The sequence below is a fragment of the Odocoileus virginianus genome, chromosome 2, assembly GCF_023699985.2.
Source record: "Odocoileus virginianus isolate 20LAN1187 ecotype Illinois chromosome 2, Ovbor_1.2, whole genome shotgun sequence".
Classification (NCBI taxonomy): domain Eukaryota; kingdom Metazoa; phylum Chordata; class Mammalia; order Artiodactyla; family Cervidae; genus Odocoileus; species Odocoileus virginianus.
In genome coordinates, this window is record NC_069675.1 from 10,979,628 (window position 1) to 10,997,970 (window position 18,343).

The 18,343-nt window shown below is 46.7% G+C and overlaps 1 protein-coding gene across 2 annotated transcripts; it reads left to right on the top strand.

Moving 5' to 3' along the window:
- The first annotated feature begins 10,443 nt into the window (after positions 1–10,443).
- Positions 10,444–13,115, top strand: EGR4 (early growth response 4). 2 transcript variants are annotated; one of them, XM_070476248.1, is made up of 2 exons: positions 10,444–10,861; positions 11,265–13,115. In XM_070476248.1, the coding sequence occupies exons 1-2, from the start codon at positions 10,726–10,728 to the stop codon at positions 12,575–12,577; spliced, it is 1,449 nt and encodes a 482-aa protein (XP_070332349.1). In that variant the 5' UTR covers positions 10,444–10,725; the 3' UTR covers positions 12,578–13,115. The 2 variants fall into 2 exon arrangements, with proteins under 2 accessions (XP_070332349.1, XP_020739007.2); XM_020883348.2 differs by having other exon boundaries at positions 10,639–10,861; positions 11,262–13,115.
- Positions 13,116–18,343: the final 5,228 nt, after the last annotated feature.

Consider the following 18,343-nt stretch of genomic DNA (forward strand, 5'->3'; position numbering starts at 1 on the left):
TCAGTTCCCTGACACCTTCTCTCTCCACTTCTCTTTCTCAACTCAGGCCTTTTCACATGCTATCCTTTTGCCTAGAATGTTCTCCCCACTCAACCTTTCCTTTTTTCTTTGATAACTTTTTACTGAAATTTCTGGTTTCAATTAGAATGTCACTCCCTTGAGGAGTCCTCCCCCAAAATTTCTTGGCTAGATAACTATCTCCTGCCTCATTCTATGATACCAAATCACCCTCTTCTTCCCCCAGTTTCACATGCTTCACACATTTCTAATAATTTGTTGAAGTGTTGATAAGCTAAGTCCTCAATAAATATTTAGATGAAGGAATAAGTGAGTGAAGGAGAGCAAGGATTGGAAGAAAATAGATAGTCATAAAATTCAGGTTATGGTTTTCAGAGTGTACTACAAAGCTACAGTCATCAAAACAGTTATGATAATGGCACAAAAACAGACACATTGATCAATAAAATAGGATAGCAAGTCCAGAAATAAACTCATGCGCTTATGTGAGACAAGTGCTTGGGCCTGGTGCACTGGGAAGACCCAGAGGGATCGGGTGGAGAGGGAGGTGGGAGGGGGGATCAGGATGGGGAATACATGTAAATCCATGGCTGATTCATGTCAATGTATGACAAAAACCACTACAATATTGTAAAGTAATTAGCCTCCAACTAATAAATGGAAAAAAAATAAACTCATGCACTTATAGTCAATTAATCTATGACAAAGGAGGAAAGACTATACAACAGAGAAAAGACAGTGTCTTCAATAAGTGGTGTGCCGGGAAAACTGGACAGCTACATGTAAAGTAATAAAGTTAGAACAATCTCTAACAACATACACAAAAGTAAACTCAAGATGGATCACAGACCTAAATGTAAAATCAGATATTATAAAACTTCTATAGAAACCCACAGGCAGAACACTTTTTGATGTAATTCACAGCAATTTGGGGAGGGGCGGAATCTGTCTCCTATGGTAATGGAAATAAAAATAAATAAACAAAAAAATAGGACCCAATTAAACTTAAAAGCTTTTACACAGCAAAGGAAATCATAAACAAAACAAAAAGATAACTTATGGATTGGGAGAAAATATTAAGATATTTGCAAACAATGCGACGGCCAAGGGATAAAGTTCCAAAATACACAAACAGCTCATATAGCTTAATATCAAAAGAACAAACAAAACAATCAAAAAATGCACAGAAAAGGGACTTCTGTGGCTGTCCAGTGGTTAAGACTCTGTGCTTCCACTGTAGGGGGCACAGGTTCAATCCCATGTGTCACACAGCATGGCCAAAAAAACAAAAAGAAATGGGCAGAAGACCTAAACAGACATTTCTCCAAAGAAGACATACAGATGGCCAATAGGCATCTGTATGAAAAGATTCTCAATATCATCAATTATTAGAGAAATGCAAATTAAAACTACAATGAAGCATCACCTCACATCGATCAGAATAGCCATCATTTAAAAGTCCACAAATAATAAATGCTGGAAAGAGTGTGGAGGAAAGGGAGCCTTCCTACACTGTTGATGGGAATGTAAATTGATGCAGCTACCTATGGAGAACAGTATAGAGGTTCTTTAAACACTAAAAATAGTTACCATCTGATCCACCAATCCCACTCCTGGGCATGTATGGAGAAAAATCTAATTTGAAAAGATACACACACCCCAATGTTTATAGCAGCACTATTTACAACAGCCAAGACTGGAAGCAACCTACATGTCCACTGACAGATGAATTGATAAAGAATATGTGGTACACACATACCATGGAATATTATTCAGCCATAAAAATGAATGAAATTATGCTGTTTGTAGCAACATGGATGAACCGACAGATTTTCATACTCTAGTGAAGTGAGTCAGACAGAAAAAGATAAATATCATATGATATCACTTACATGTGGAATCTAAAAGTGATACAAATGAACTTATTTACAAAACAGAAACAGACTCACAGACATAAAAACAAACTAATAGTAACCAAGGGGACTGTAAGGGAGATAAATTCAGAGTTTGGGATTAACATATATATATACTATAATACATAAAACACATAAGAAACAAGGACCCACTTACAGCAAAGGGAATTATATTCAATATCTTATAATAACCTCTAGTGTAAAAGAATCTGAAAAAGAATATATGTGTGTATGTGAATCACTTTGCTGTATGCCTAAAACTATTCATAATACAATATTGTAAGTTAACTATACTTCAACTTTTTAAATTTTTTTCAAAATAAAAAGCCATGTGGAGCAGAAAAATAGGTTAGCTATGCAAGCCCTATTCAAATTCCTTACCCACAAGAATAATGTGATATAATAAAATAGATGATGTTTTATACTGAAAATAAAATTTAGGTCATGGTGACTAGTCTCACCCCCATATAAAGAGGTGCCCAGAAAACTGGGAGCACATTTAGGGGTGGCAGGGGTTATCCACTGTTTCTTAAGTGGATATACTGCTTCTCACATCATCTCTCATTGCTACAGTACTTGTGTTTCAGCTGCCTAATTTGTTCAAATTAGGCAGCTCTCAGTCCTCAGACTGTAGGTAGAGCAAATAACATGCTACCATTTCACAGGTGAGGAAATGCAAGCACAGGAAGACTGGGAATTTGTTCAGGGTCACAGAACAAGCTAACGGCAGAGCTGGGTTGGAATCAGTTCCCCTGATTCCGGGCTGGAGGTCACTACTCCATTATGGGATTCCCTATGAGCCTGCAGGCCGTGTGGGCCTAGTCTGGCCTTTATGGGGAGTGGTATTTAGAAGTTCTGTTGGTGTTCCTTCCGTTCCCTAACTCCCTGTTTGAGAAGCCCACAGTACACGATTGATAAAGCCGGTTCTGTTCTCAGCCCCTGCTTGCTGCTACCTGGGCAGGGGCCCCCAGGGCACCCCCCGTCATGCCCTGACTGAGGAAGGGTCCCTGCTGGAGTCTTCACATGGTACACTACCTGCATCTGTGGGACTCACTGGTTGCCAAGCCAAGTATGGCTCCAGATTATTCTAGGAAACAAATACACTGGTTTTCTGGATTTCAAGAATTACTAATTAGGGATTTTTATTTTGGGCAGCACTCCTTGGAGCTGGCAGACAGATGGAATCGGTGACTTGCTCCAGGAGCACTGGAGAACCTGCAGAGCCCACTGCTTCCCAGCTTCTGCCCTCGATGCCTGGGGTGGAGGCCTCTTGGAGGTTCTTGGCTCCCACTGGCTTCCCTTCTCCGGGACTGGCTCTTAAGACCCAAGTGCAAGCCTCGAGTGGTCTCATCAGATGTACTACCCTGATCCTTAGCCGGTTCATTATCTTAGGTAGGACAGCAGAAGTCTTTCCTAGGGTTTCCTACTGGGAATTGAGAATGAGAACCCATTAATCACAGAAGGTGGGCATGGAGAATACAGAATCTGCTAGTTGCCAAGTTTTCAGTCATAAGTGAGAGAAAAGAGGAGGAGCTGAAACTATCTGAAAAACTCTTTGCCACTGGTTCTACCAGCTCGTAACATCAGCTGTGTCTCTACTCCCTTGTAGGGTCATTGTTGGACACTCCCTTGGATTCTATGAATTGACAAATTCCTTTTTTGGTCTAAACTAATTCAGGTTGCATTTCTATCACTTGCAAGCAGAAACCCAGCTTAGTGGTGGACAGGGTTTAGGGACACAGAGGACTCCGGCCCAGTTGTAGATAAACTGCCTGAGTACTTTGGATTTCAGTGCATTGACCAGTCTACTTCAAACCAGTTTAAGGGACAATATTACAGGATGGAGGAGTAGAGGTGATCCAAAAAAAAAAAAAAGAAAGAAAAAAATGAGATGAGCACAGGTATGAGGAAGCAGGAGGAGGCCAGGGAGACGAGAGGTATGCTGGGGAGGTTTACCAGGTTTCTTTCTGATTCCATTTCTGTTCCAGAGTTCTAGGCCTCCCACTCTACTCTTGGCCTCTTTTTCACCTTCTCAGTTCATGACTTGAAAACCCATGCTCTAAACACCATTACCTAATCAAATAAAAGCACATATCAAGATCCAAGTCCACTATTGCTCACAAATGGAGAAACAGGCTTAGAGACAATTGATTCCAAATTGCAGGGTGGGTAGCAGCATTGAGATGTCATTCTGTCCATCCCCCTGACTCTGACCCTCCTAGAACTCACCCTAGTCATACCTCCTCTGTGATCAGCTCTGTACAATGCTGATTTTGCCCAAGGAGGAGTGTAGAATGGAAGATAAGAGAAAGAATAACCCCCCTTTCTCCTGTGAGAGAAGTTTAGAAGCTGCTTCAGGAGAATCTAAGAAGCTTGTCCTGAGTGGTTTCCAGCCACCTTGTTCTCTTCTCTACCTCCACCACGACTCAAACTAGAAAAAAAAAATAAGGAGAATGCAAAATCCCCTAGACCCCACACCAGTTCATGCAAGAACAAAATCCCCTAGGCCCCACACCAGTTCATGCAAGAACAAAATCCCCTAGGCCCCACACCAGTTCATGCAAGAACAAAATCCCCTAGACCCCACACCAGTTCATGCAAGAACAAAATCCCCTAGACCCCACACCAGTTCATGCAAGAACAAAATCCCCTAGACCCCACACCAGTTCATGCAAGAACAAAATCCCCTAGGCCCCACACCAGTTCATGCAAGAACAAAATCCCCTAGACCCCACACCAGTTCATGCAAGAACAAAATCCTCTAGACCCCACAGCAGTTCATGCAAGAACAGCCTCCTCTCCAGTGCCCACTGCAGGAATGTAAGGAGCACAAGAAAGGCTCCCACTCAGAAGTCTCTGGATGAGGCATTAGGTCCCTAGATCACAGAAGAGGAAATAATAAGGTCCTATGATAAGTTTCTTGTCCTTACTAATAATTTTACAATGTAAATTAAAGTATCATGGGAATACTTTTTCCAGAAATGCATACTGGTTGGCTCTCATACGCTGCTCTCTGGCCCCAAATTGGAACACTCATTTTAGAGGAAGGTTTGACAACATACACTGTAATTTTAAATATTCTACCTTTGACCTAGGGATTCTACTTTTTGGAATCTATTCTATGATTACACTGTAGGTTAGTCTTAACCTTGTAAACTTGAGTACGTTTCTTAACCTCCTCATGCTGTGATTTCCCCATTTATGAAGCAGAGATAGTTAATAGTACTTAACAACTCATCATGAGGATTTACATGTATTTGTGAGTACATGTAAAGCTCTCAATACCCAGTTAATAGTGCCCATAGTAAGTGGTACGCAAATGTTGCCTAGCATATTATAATGTTATTACCCACCAGTACACCAAGTACATATAAAGGGCTGTGCATTGCCAGATTCTTTATAAGAGTGAAAAAAGAAAACTACCAAGCTAAAAAATTAGATGTATTGACATGATGGAATACTCTGGAGCAATTATTAATTGCTATAGGTTATAAGGTTATATAAATATAAGGATATATTTATATACATATACACATATATATGGTTATAACCTACAAGACTTTAAGTTAGTCTGTACCATGATTAGGGAAAAGAAAAACTGTTCAATGTACAATGTCATACAAGAGTATGTATAGTACGATACCATTGGTATAAATAATGACAAGTATAACAATGCTACAGCTGAATAGATGGAAGATAAGTGACTATGCACGGAGAAAACCTAAAGGAATCAACCTGAAACTTTTTAATTTTATATATTTGGGTATAGAATTGTATGTATCATTTTTCACGTTATAAATTTTAATGTTTGTCTTTTTCCAATGAGCTTATGTTATTTTTGTGGTCATAAAAGAAAAAAAAAAAAAACCAGTAATATTGAGAATCCAAACCATAAACCAACAACTGAACATGGTCCGGGAAGAGGAGGGGTACAAAGAAGGACCCTGCTGGTGGGTCACTTGCCTCAGGGACAGATACTGGGCTCCTTCTGGCCTAGTGGCCAGTGAAGCATAGGCGCACTGCAGGGTCTTGGGGAGGGGCGCTATGCACTGCAGAAATCGCAGTTGGAAACAAACTTCATCTCTACTGCAGCCGCAATGGCCTTACTCTGTGTTAGTCGGGTATCTGGATCTTGCCTCTGCCCCTGCTTTTAAATAAACCCTCTAGGGAGAATAATGAGAGGCAGTGGAAGGGGAGATAGGAGAGAAGAAGAAAGGAAAGGGAGAGGGGCTAGAGGAGAGAAGAGAAGAGAAACGCTGTGTGCCTGCATCTCCATGGCTCAGGAAGTGGGACGTGGAGCTGCTCCTCGGCATTCTGTGCCAGGAGTCGCCATGGAGACTGAGCGCTGGCCTCTTCATGATTAATACTCTGAGGCAGCTGTCTTCTTGGAGTCTTTTAAAATATACACTATTATTTAAACACAATGATATTTAGAGCAGAAAGATCAAGGTGGGGAGTGGGGGAGGAGAGTGTAGCATTACCAGAATGATGGCAGGGTCTGGGCCCTTCCCAGAAGAGAGAAAAGGGAGGCTTACTTCTCTCGATCCCTCTCCCTCCACCCTCCCTCGATCCAGAGCTTCCAATCTCACCCCTGAAACATCAGCATCCGCATCTGAAGGGCCCGTGCAGCGCCTGGCATAGGGCTGTATTCAATGAACATTTGATGAATGGATTTGTTCATTCATTAATTCGTTCAGTAATTGTCTATTCAATGCTTGTCTAGAAAGCAAACTCTCCTTCCATCACCTTTTCCCACAAAAGCCAGAAATCTCCTCTCGCTTTGCCTACAGTCACAGATAATCAACACCACCGCCACCTTTCACACTGGCTCCCAAGAGCCTTGCATGCTGTGCTCCTCAGCATGTATCTGAGATGACCCACCGTGTTCCTAATGGCAGTCACTCCAGAGAATTCTTGCACGGATGGATACCAGCCAAATGGAGTTTGTACATTTGAAAAGCTAGAGGAGGATTCTCCACATACAGCCATTTTAATCTTTGTAAAATGAATTATCTTTTCCTAAATTATCTGACAGAGTAGGCTAGTCTGGGCTTGACTGTCAGTCCCACCACGGAATAGAAGTGTGGCCTTGAGGGAGTTGTTTAACAGTTTTAAGTGTGTTTCCTCATCTGAAGTGGGTCTTCAATTCATTATTCCATGGAGCTTTTATTCAGGGACTGAACCCCAGCCAAAAGTGAAAGTGCCAAATGCTAACCACTAGGCCACCAGGGAATTCCTTATGATCTATTTTCAAGCTCTTAATATTTGGGAGTAAGATGGGCTGAGCTGTGAAGGGCTACAGAATGCTCATTCCTCCTTTATATTCCCTCCTCCTCCTCAAAGAGCCAAATGTAGATGCAACTGCCCTCCAGAGGTCCCATGTGTGAGAGTATGGGGATGTGCATGCACCGAACGTGAGGATGCAGGGGTGGGAATGTGGGCCAGCCCACACCCAGAACACAAGCTGTGTCCCCTGTCTCCTCTCCTAATCACTCTGCCTTCCCAGCTCTGCCTCCAGGCCTGGCCTCTAACACAAGGAAGTTGGCCCTTTGTCTTAACACAGACTTAGCCCAACGGCCCTTGGCAAAGAGCAGCAATGGCCTGGGAACTTGCCAAAGGAGTAGGGGAATTATCCATGACTAAGAGGGAGGAGGAATGCTGTGGCAGAGGGAAGAACAGCAGAGGGACGGAGAACCTGGGGCTGGCCAATCTGGCCCGACGGGGCCACCTGGGGAGCCTTGGCCACCGGCCTAGTCAAACTTGCCCACTCCTCCTCCCTCCCAGGCAGCAAGGTGCCAGCAAGGACTGGAGACGTGTGCCCTGTGAGTCTGCTACGGGCTCACCTGGCTTTGGCAATGCGTTTGGATTAGGATTCAAATCAGGGTCTGAAACAGAGTATAAAAGAAATGGTGGCCTGTGTGCCTAATCCTTACAGACAAGCGCTGAGTTTCTGCATTTCCTACATGGAAACACATGTGCTGCTAACACGGACCTATGTCTATGGCATTTGTTAGGTCATTCTGGACGTACGTGAATTCCAGGCACAAGAAAATGAATGCAAGCGTGTCAGCATGTGTTTTTTGGGTGATTATATGATGCCATATTCTGTGAACACACTTTAGCACTGTTGTGGAATGGGGATGGAGATACATCTCACAGTCCTTGTAGAATAAAAACCAAAATCTATCTTCTGATCCATGGTAGGCACTTAAGGAATGAATACTGAATGAACAAACATTGAGAAGTTAAATGAATGAATGTTTGCATAATGAACATAGGGTAAACACATGAGCATTTGGTGGGTTTTGGGCATTCCTGGCAGTCTCCCTTGAAAAAGGAGGCTGGGCAAGGGGGGCTTGGAGATACACTGCCAGTCATGCTATAGCCCATCACCCTAAATGACTTCGTTTCCATTCCGAAGGAAGACGGGATCCCAACCTGCCCTCTGTACCATCTGGCACCCAGAGTCTCAAGAATTGATGCTCTTTGTAATGAAAAACATACTTAATTTACTTACTTTCCTAATTTGGTCCAGAAAGGAGTTAAGTGAACTATAACACAAAATAAAATGAAAAATTTTGAAAGATGAGAAAATAAAACAAAGTGAGAACTATAGAAGAAGAGAGATGGGATCAGGAGGGCAGGCAGGCTTCTTTGCTGGAGCTGACTAGACTTCTGTAGCCAAGAGCCACAGCCTCCTTAATACTAGGAAATATATTTTTTAAGTTTTGTAGAAGAAGCCCAATTATTCCAGGAACTGATTCCAGGCATGTATAGCCTATAAATTCTCTGTGTGCTCCTGGGAACAACATCCTTAGAGTAACAGTCATTTATACCAAGGCAGAAAAAAAAAAGACTACTATAAAGGCATCTCAAACCTTGTGGGTGAGGGAAGAGGGAGCAGGAATTGGCCCTACTTCTCTGGAGGACAACTGCCAGTTGTATCAGAATTTTACGTACTCTTATTAGCAGATGGTGATTGCAACCATGAAATTAAAAGACACTTACTCCTTGGGAGGAAAGTTATGACCAACCTGGATAGCATATTTAAAAGCAGAGACATTTCTTTGCCAACAAAGGTCCATCTAGTCAAGGCTATGGTTTTTCCAGTAGTCATGTATGGATGTGAGAGTTGGACTATAAAGAAAGCTAAGCGCCGAAGACTTCATGCTTTTGAACTGTGGTGTTGGAGAAGACTCTTGAGAGTCCCTTGGACTGCAAGAAGATCCAACCAGTCCATCCTAAAGGAGATCAGTCCTGGGTGTTCATTGGAAGGACTAATGTTGATGCTGAAACTCCAACACTTTGGCCACCTCATGTGAAGAGTTGACTCATCGGAAAAGACCCTACTGCTGGGAAGGATTGGGGGCAGGAGGAGAAGGGGACGACGGAGGATGAGATGGCTGGATGGCATCACTGACTCGATGGACATGGGTTTGTGTAGACTCCGGGAGTTGGTGATGGACAGGGAGGCCTGGCGTGCTGTGATTCATGCGTTCACAAAGAGTCAGACATGACTGAGCGACTGAACTGAACTAGATCTAGAATTATACTCATTGCAATTTATCTCACAGCTATATTCACATTTATACACTCAAGGACTACAACAACAATGGCAAGCAAAGGACTGGAAACTTTCGATATGTTAATGGATAAGGGACAAATTGATGTCCCTTGCTGTGGAGTACTATACAGCCTTACAAAAGAAGGATCAAGCTCTTTATGTTTGGACATGAGTCAATCTCTCAGCTGTTATAAGTTGGGGAAAATTCTACTGCAAGACAGTGTGTATGCTTGCATATGCATAATATTTTCTGAAAAAAAAAAGTGGGTAAAGAGAGACCTTTACCTTTCAATCTTGAATATACAATTTTGTGCTAATTGACGTTTTCTCTCAAGACATAGCTCTTTTAAATTTAAATGTTATTTTTCTTAGCACAAACTAACCAAAAACAACAAAACTATTAAGAAAATGAAAAACACATAGACGTGAGCAAATACTGAATTACGGCAATAATCTCTACGGTTTATTGAGTGTCCCTGCGCCTAGAATTTCATATGCTCTAATCCAATGACTCTTCATAGCAAATTTATGAAGTGTATATGTGTATCTCCATTTCACAGCTGAGGAAACTGACGTTTGGGGAGATGTAACGACACAGCTAGTAGTTGACAGAGGATTCGAACCCAAATTATGGAATCCCTAAGTCCACGCGGTGTTTTTTAGCCGTCTTTCCGCATCTGCCTCCAGAAGAGAAGAGCACTTTCTAGACGTCCGGAGCCACGCGGCGCAGCGCCCCAGCCAGGGGCACCCGCGGTCCCGGCGCGCACGGGGCTCCACGTTTGGGGAGTGCGCGCGCACGCAGCGGCGCGGGCCCGGCGACGGCTGAGGCAACCACGTCACAGCCCGAGTTTTCCTTTTCGGGAGTCCCCGGCACACATCCTGTGTCCATGTTTGGGCATTTACGTCACGGCGGCAGGGCCGGGGCCTCCCGAAATGGCAGTGGCCCGGGGAGTCGGAAGCCCTGAGCCAGCGCCGCCGCTGCTATATAAGTGGGGGGGCCGCGGGTTGGGGGAGCCCGGTTGCGCTTTGGAGAGCCGAGGAACTGCCACCTCCCAGCGCGAGGGCGCCTCAGCCACCCCTTCCCAACCCTTTCCCAGAGGTGAGAGCCAGGAGTCCGAGCTTCTAGGTCTGTCAGCTGCCGGCGCCCTGACTGTCGGCTCCCCGCCATCCGCGCGCCCCCAAGCCCAGCGGGCGAGGCCCCGGGAGCCCCGCCGCCGCCGCAGCCGAGCCATGCTCCACCTTAGCGAGTTTTCCGGCCCCGACGCGCTCCTAGTAAAGTCTACCGAGGGCTGCTGCTCTGAACCCAGTACCGACCTGACCCGGCTGCCTGCCAGGGACCCATCCGCAGCCGCCGGCTATCCGGGAGGTAAGGAGCGAGGCCAGGGGTGCTCAGACGGCGGCGCACCGCTGGGACGCAAGGTGCCTGAGAACAGGCAGGGATGGGGACGCTCGAGCGGTAGGGGTAGGGGCGGAAGGAGATTCGGGGTCTTGTGGTGCGCACCCCCAGTCCCACCCACACCGGGCCTCCAGCGCCTCCGCAGGAACCTGTGCGTGTATCCAGGCGTCCTTTTGCTTTTGCACGTGTGTTTTGTGTGTGCATGTTTGTATGTATGTCTTGGGGCGTATGCCGGCTCCTGCTGAATCGGAATGTGCAAAAGGCACTTTGCGTGTGTCAGCGAGCACCCAGGGCTTCTTGGGTAGGGGCTGCGGGCTGTCCGAGGCTCCGGCTTTGATGTGCGCGGAGCTGATTCCTGCTCCCTCCTCAGCAGGTGATTTCTTGAGCTGGGCCTTGAGCAGCTGTGGCGCCGGGGAGTACTTAACCGACTCCTGCCTCCTGGAGGGGCCTGCGCCCACGCCTCCCCCTGGCCTCGGCTACAGTGGTAGCTTCTTCATCCAGGCAGTACCCGAACACCCGCACGATCCAGAAGCACTCTTCAACCTCATGTCGGGCATCCTAGGCCTGACACCTTTCTCCGGCTCTGAGGCGGCAGCATCCCGGTCTCCTCTGGACGCCTCTTTTTCCGCAGGCTCCGACGCCTTGCTGCCAGGTCCGCCAGACCTTTTCTCCCCCGATCTGGGCGCTGCCGCTTTCCCAGAGGCGTTCTGGGAGGCCTCGCCCTCGGCGGGCGCCCCCTCACAGTGCCTGTATGAGCCTCATCTCTCCCCACCCGACGTCAAGCCAAGCCTCCGGGCTCCTCCGGCTTCCCCTGCGCTGGACACTGCCTCGACCTTCAAAGGTCCGTACTCTCCATGGGAGCTGCTCTCAGCTGGGGCTCCAGGGAGCTGTGGGTCACAGGGAGGCTACCAGGCCGCCCCAGAGGCCCGTTTCCCCTCGATGGGGGCCAAGATTGAAGACCTGCTGTCCATCAGCTGCCCCGCGGAGCTGCCGAGTGGCCCTGCCAGCAGACTCTACACCATGGGAACCTACGATGCTTTCCCACTCGCCCCGGGTGACTTAGGAGAAGGAGCCGAGAGTCTCCCGGGGCTCCTGACCCCTCCTAGCGGGGAGGGAGGTAGTAGCGGCGAAGGCGGAGAGTTTCTAGATGGTACGCAGCCTGAGCTTTCCCCGCTGAGCCTTCGCAGCGCCGCGGCGGACTTCCCGAAACCTCTGGTGGCGGACATCCCCGCGAGCAGCGCGGTGCCTGAACCTCCTGGACCGCCGCCGGCCCCATTCCCCCCAGCCAAGGCGCGGCGCAAGGGCCGCCGGGGCGGCAAGTGCAGCGCACGCTGCTTCTGCCCTCGGCCGCATGCAAAGGCATTTGCTTGCCCGGTGGAGAGCTGTGTGCGCAGTTTCGCGCGCTCCGACGAGCTCAACCGCCACCTGCGCATCCACACTGGCCACAAGCCCTTCCAGTGCCGCATCTGCCTCCGCAACTTCAGCCGCAGCGACCACCTTACCACACACGTGCGCACGCACACGGGAGAGAAGCCCTTTGCCTGCGACGTGTGCGGCCGCCGCTTCGCGCGCAGCGATGAGAAGAAACGGCACAGCAAGGTGCACCTCAAGCAGAAGGCGCGCGCCGAGGAGCGGCTCAAGGGCCTTGGCTTTTATTCGTTGGGCCTCTCCTTCGCAGCCCTGTGAGGGTGAAATGGGTTTGTAGATTGGGGCGCCGCAATCTGGCACGCAAGAGAAAACCTGCCCCCACCCTCCGCCCTCCTCCCCACTCCTCTGCCCACTTTTTTTCGGCACGCCCTAGGGCGGGCCTCTGGTCCGGCTTCTAGTTCCCTTGAAGCGCCCGCCGCACACACCCTGTTCAGCACCAGCTCCACGGACAGCTCCCGTGGTCTGGCCGCTGTCTTTTGAGTCGGCCGCGCTTTGGAGGGAAGTTCTCTTGGGCCACCCCACTGAGTAGGCGCTTACTTGGAACTTAAAACACTCTTTGTAACTGGCGCACGCCCCACGCCCCCTCGAAGACCCCCCAGAGACAGGCTGGGGTAGCGCCGAGCTGGTCTCGCGCAGGATTTTGTACAGCAATGTCCTTTTCAGCGGCCATTTGTTGTAACGTTTTGCTTTGGGGTTATTTCCTTTTTGTTGTTAATTTTTGTAAAGCAGACGCTACTCTCAAGCAGTTGACAGAACTGTTTATTTTTGCAATTAAAATTATTGTGCTAAAAGCTTACTGAATCTGCCATCCAAGCTCCTGACCACCGCCCCCACCCCCCCCACCCTCCCGCCCCATAAGGATGTGTGCCAGAAAAGAAAGGAGATGTCATGCTCATGGAGTCATTACACACCTACTATCAGGCACTATGGCATGTGATAGGCGTTCAATAAATATGTACTGCATTAACGAATGAATTTAATCACAGCCGACCTAACGGTTCAAGGTGTTTCTGGAACTTGAGAGTCGTTGAGAGGCTTAGGCTTTAAACATTGTGCGTATATTATCCTCCTTAGTCCTTGCAATCTTGAGTGCAGCATAAGGAAGCAAAGAATGTAACTTGCTGGGTAACCCAGACAGGGTCAAACTCAGATCTGTCTGGTTCCAAAGCCAATGCTTTTTTCCCAGCTCCAGCATGGCGGCACCTCAGCTTAAAATCACTGTTTGGAAAGGCATCTTAGCAAGAGGTGAAATAGATTTGGCAACTAGAGGGAGCTCCAGGCAGTAGCTACAGCAGCAAAAGACTGCAGTATTTCAGTGCTGTTTGTGAACGCCCAGAGTATTGGTTATCACAGCCAGTACGTTTGCATCTGTATAAGAATGACATGCTGTCAGGGCCAGAAGGGACTCAGCATTCAGCTAGACCGTTGATGCGAAGAGCCAAGCCCAGTAAGGAGAGGATGTTTGTCAGAGGCTCACAGTCACATTAGTTGCTTTTCCCATAGCAGTCCATTTACCACCTAGTCATGCAATGACCACAGCCCCTTCTCCGCAACTCTCCTTCCTGGTGAACATCTATGGCTTTGGGGGAAAGAGGCGGCAGAAGCGGGGAGTGGAGCTAGGAGGATGGTGAGGAAAGTATGATGCTGTGATGGGGAAGGTGGGTAATGGGTGAATCTTGGCCCTCCCTTTACTCCCTAAGTTCCCAACTCAAAAGCTTTTACTTTTCCTGGCCATCTTGGGTAGATGCTGGAGTATTAAAAGCCTGCTGTGCACCATCTCTCCTCCCCGATAGCTCCTCTCTGCTAAGGAAAGGATAGAGCCTGTCTTGAGCACTTCATTCTTTTCTCAGCTGAGCTATTCCTGAATCTCAGTCCTACAGCCCTGAGATGCCAGATCAACCCAGCTTTTGATCCTTTGGCCACTTCATTCCTTCACAGATGTGCTCACCCTCCACCCCCACGCCCCCCACTCTGGTTGACAAGAGACAAAATTATCAAGTCAGTGAATTCTACCCATTTTTCTCCCAAAGTGCTAAGTACTTTCATGGGGTTGAGTACCTTGTATCTAATAAACCAGTCTGTGGTAAAGGATTCACTGCTCCCTCCTCTAGGAGGGGTTTCCCTGGCTTGGACAGTAAAGAATCTACCTGCAATACAGGAGACCCAAGGTTCAGTCCCTGGGTCAGGAAGATCCCCTGGAGGAGGGAATGGCTACCCACTCCAGTATTCTTGCCTGGAGAAGTCTATGGACAGAGAAGCCTGGCAGGTTCAACAGAGTTGGACACGACTGAGCAACTAACAGTTCTAGGAGAGTCAGCACTTTCATAGAGCAGCGTATACAGAGCAATGTTTAACCCTTAGTGAGCCTCAAATGGTGGAGCATCAGGCACTGTAATAGGGAAGTGGTAGATCCATGGAGACATAAGATGATGATGACTCTCATTATCTTACTATTTAAGTGACCACACCTTTCACTTTATAGGCATAGACCACCTGACTATACTTCCCATGCAGAGTAGGGTAAGAAAGCATAAAGACCCAGATTTCAAGCAACTGGTTTCAAACTACACAACCTGAACAAGTAAGAAGAGCAGAAGGTGAGTGGTGTCTAACCACCCCACCCCCGCCCCCTTCAGCAGCATTCCATCAAGTACTGTCAGCTCTATTGTGTACCACCTTGTCCTCACACCCACCTAGGCTTAAAATCACTGATAAGAAAAATGCACCCCAAAGAAGTGGCTTAGTAGTGGTGCTCGTACCAGGGCCCAGCCTGGGTTCTAGAACTCCCAGCTAAGAAGGCCCTGCTATTTATTCCCAAGAGAAATTGCTCCGTTTACTGGAACTTCCCGTAGGGATTTTTGAGGGAAAAGAATGTTAGGCCAGAGATGGAAAGAATTAAGTGAAACACTCAGAAAATTGTCCCAAACCAGGACCCAAACATAATCGGGGACAAATAGCTCATTTTCCTTATTCGCTCCTATTTTTAATTTAGTCCTCAAAAACATGGGTGTTTTCCCAAACTTAGTTCTGAGACCCTCATTCCCCATTCCAACACTCTCCTTGGAGAGCACATTAATTCCTAGGCTTTCAGCTATCACCGCTACACAGATGACTTCTAAGCCAGCCAGCCCTCATCTCTACTCCAGCTGAAGCCCATGACTCTGAATAATGAACATCTCCATTTGGGGATGTTATATGGGGATGCTCCCCACCATTTCAAACACAGTCTGTCTAAAACCAAATCATCCTTTTGTATACCCAGTTTATGCTAATGGAGACCACCATTTGTATGGTTCTCAAAATCACCTAAATAACTACAATTCTGTGGGATTCATTTTTTACCCCTCTCTCCCCCACATCCAGGCTGTCAACTCAGACTTCCTGGATCTTACTGAAGTTCAAAAGGTCTTACACACTCTTAATTCATGGTACATTGCTTGCTTTTATGTACTGTAATTTTTAGCTTGTGAGATCATCTTAAGTGGGGATTTACCTGGTCAGTAATGTTTGGTAGCCTGGGTTGAGAGTATGTTTCTCCTGAGCAGTTTTGTGCTTGCTTCTGCCAGGCATTCCAGGACTATCAACTGATGAAGGCCAATCGTTGTGTTAATTTCTTGGCTTAGGATTCTTATACTGTGCAGGTGTTGTGAGTTCAAACTCTAACTCAAGTACAGCTTCTCAGAGGCAACTTCCCTTCTCCACCCAGGGCTCAGGTCGGGACAGACAAGCAATATGGGAAGGTCTTCCTTCTCCATACCTCCACAGCACATCTTGTGCTCTCATCTGTTTCTCTCAGCTCCCTTTTTTTGGTCCAAGTAGATTTTCTTCCCTTTCTTGCAAGGTCAGTTGAGCATTTCAGATGTCTGTTATGTTTTGTGAATCAGTCCATGCATACTTTAGCAGGAGGGACTTTGGTTTACTCCACAATAGTGCTGAAAACTAAAGCCAGAAGATACAGATTCCTCTATTATAATATTTCCCCCATTTATCCTCTTTGTGCCTATTGCCAACACCTGAGTCCATGCCACCCCCTCCACGTATACAAACACCTTGGCTATGACAATCACATAATAATTGGAAGGATCTAACAAAAACATCCTGACTGACCCCTCATTGTACAGAGTAGGAAATTGAGGTCGAGAAGTTTGGGGATTTTCTTAAGAGCACACAGACAATAAGAGACTGAAGTGGACCTTGCATCTGGGCTTTCCAGGTCTAAGACCAGTGCGTTTCCATGTATCCATTTGTTTCACAAGTATTACTGAGTGCCTACCGTGTGTTGGGCCTGTGGTTACCAATTTTTTTCCTTTCCAGTGCACCTGAAGAATTTGACACATATACACATCAGTAACAAAGCCTCACTCAAATCCTGGCTCTCATCTTGGAAAGACAGGGAAGAGTAGTAAGCATCTTGATGATGTGGGACATGGGAGAGAGTTTGACAAAGCAACTGAGAGTGCTGTTTCCTCCCTCTTCACCCCAGCCTCTGGCCTTGTTTAAAACAAGCTTGTACTATACCAAACCACTTCTGTGGTCCCTCTGTCCCCATTTTCTCTCCTTCCATTTCACAATGCACAGCACTGTAATTTCCCTAAACTGTTTTTCATAGTGTTTTATTTCAAACTGCCCACAGCTTGCACCTTCCTACAAAAAATACACTGCAGTTAAAGCCCTCCATATCTGATCCAAACTTATTGTCCACCCTCTTCCGTCATCTCCCCTCCACCCACGTGAATCCTCCCACCAAATCCTCCAACTGCTAAGCTTCGTCAAGGGCAGAGACCTTGTCTGATCCACACGTGTGGCCACTATATCGCTAGGCCTTCTGCCCAGTACACCTTGGGTGCCTGATTATTGTGCTGATTGACTGGCCAAAAACAAAAAGGCCTAAAGGCCTAAAAGGAGAAGGGGAAAAGAGAAGGGGCCGAGGAAGGAAGGAAGGTGGTTGGAGAGCATGAAACTGGGAAGGATCAGGAGGGGGATGGGAAGAAGCAAGACTGAGGCCCTGAGCCAAGCCCAGGGGCCCCATGAGTAGGACATACTTCTGGCTGGTTTGTGCCTGTCCAGTTCTTCCGAGCCCATGATTCTCTGCCTCAGCTTTGGGTCCCCAGATGTGTCTGTTGTTATTCAGCTCTCTCTCTCCCTTTTGGTTTTCCTGGCCCACATGGAGTGGGATTCAGTTTAACATTTTTAGAACTGTGGTTCCCATAACAACCAAGCAGGAACTGTTGTCCATAAAATGTAGCCTGGGCACACATGCACATATACATGTGCACATGTGTGTACATGCACACCTGAATACACACTTATACAAGTACATGTATGCCTACTTACATCCACATGTGCATTTACTCATATACACATTCATATGTACAAACACCCCCCAATGTACACACGCATACATTCACATATTCATGCACTCACTAACACACATGCATACATGTGCATATGCACAGATATACACTTGTATGCATATGCATGTATATACACATTCACAAAAACACATGCACATACACATGCATGCCCTAAATTGGTTTTAAAGATTCAGAAGAAGCACAGGGTGAGAACAAACATCACTAGAACAAAAAAATACAGGAATATTTTTGGCAGTCTACAAAAGCAGGTGAATTTAGAGAATCTTCATTTTGGCAGCAGGAGGTTCAATGGGCTTAATACAGCCAAGGGGTGTCAGGGGGGCACTATATTCAAGCACAGACCTTAGAACTTAGTGACTTGAGTTCAGATCTTGACTATTCCCTCTTTTGAGCTCTGAACTCTAGCTTCCCAATCTGTAAAGTGGGTACAAGAATAATACCTACTCAATAGGTCTGACATTTGAGTAATATATACAAAAATGATGTGTAATGCCCAGCATTTGGGTGGGCTTCCCTGGTAGCTCAGTAGTAAAGAACCCACCTGCAAAGCAGAAAATGCAGGAGACTCACATTCATTATTGCGTTGGGAAGATCCCCTGGAGGAGGACATGGCAACCCACTCTAGTATTCTTGCTTGGAGAATCCCATG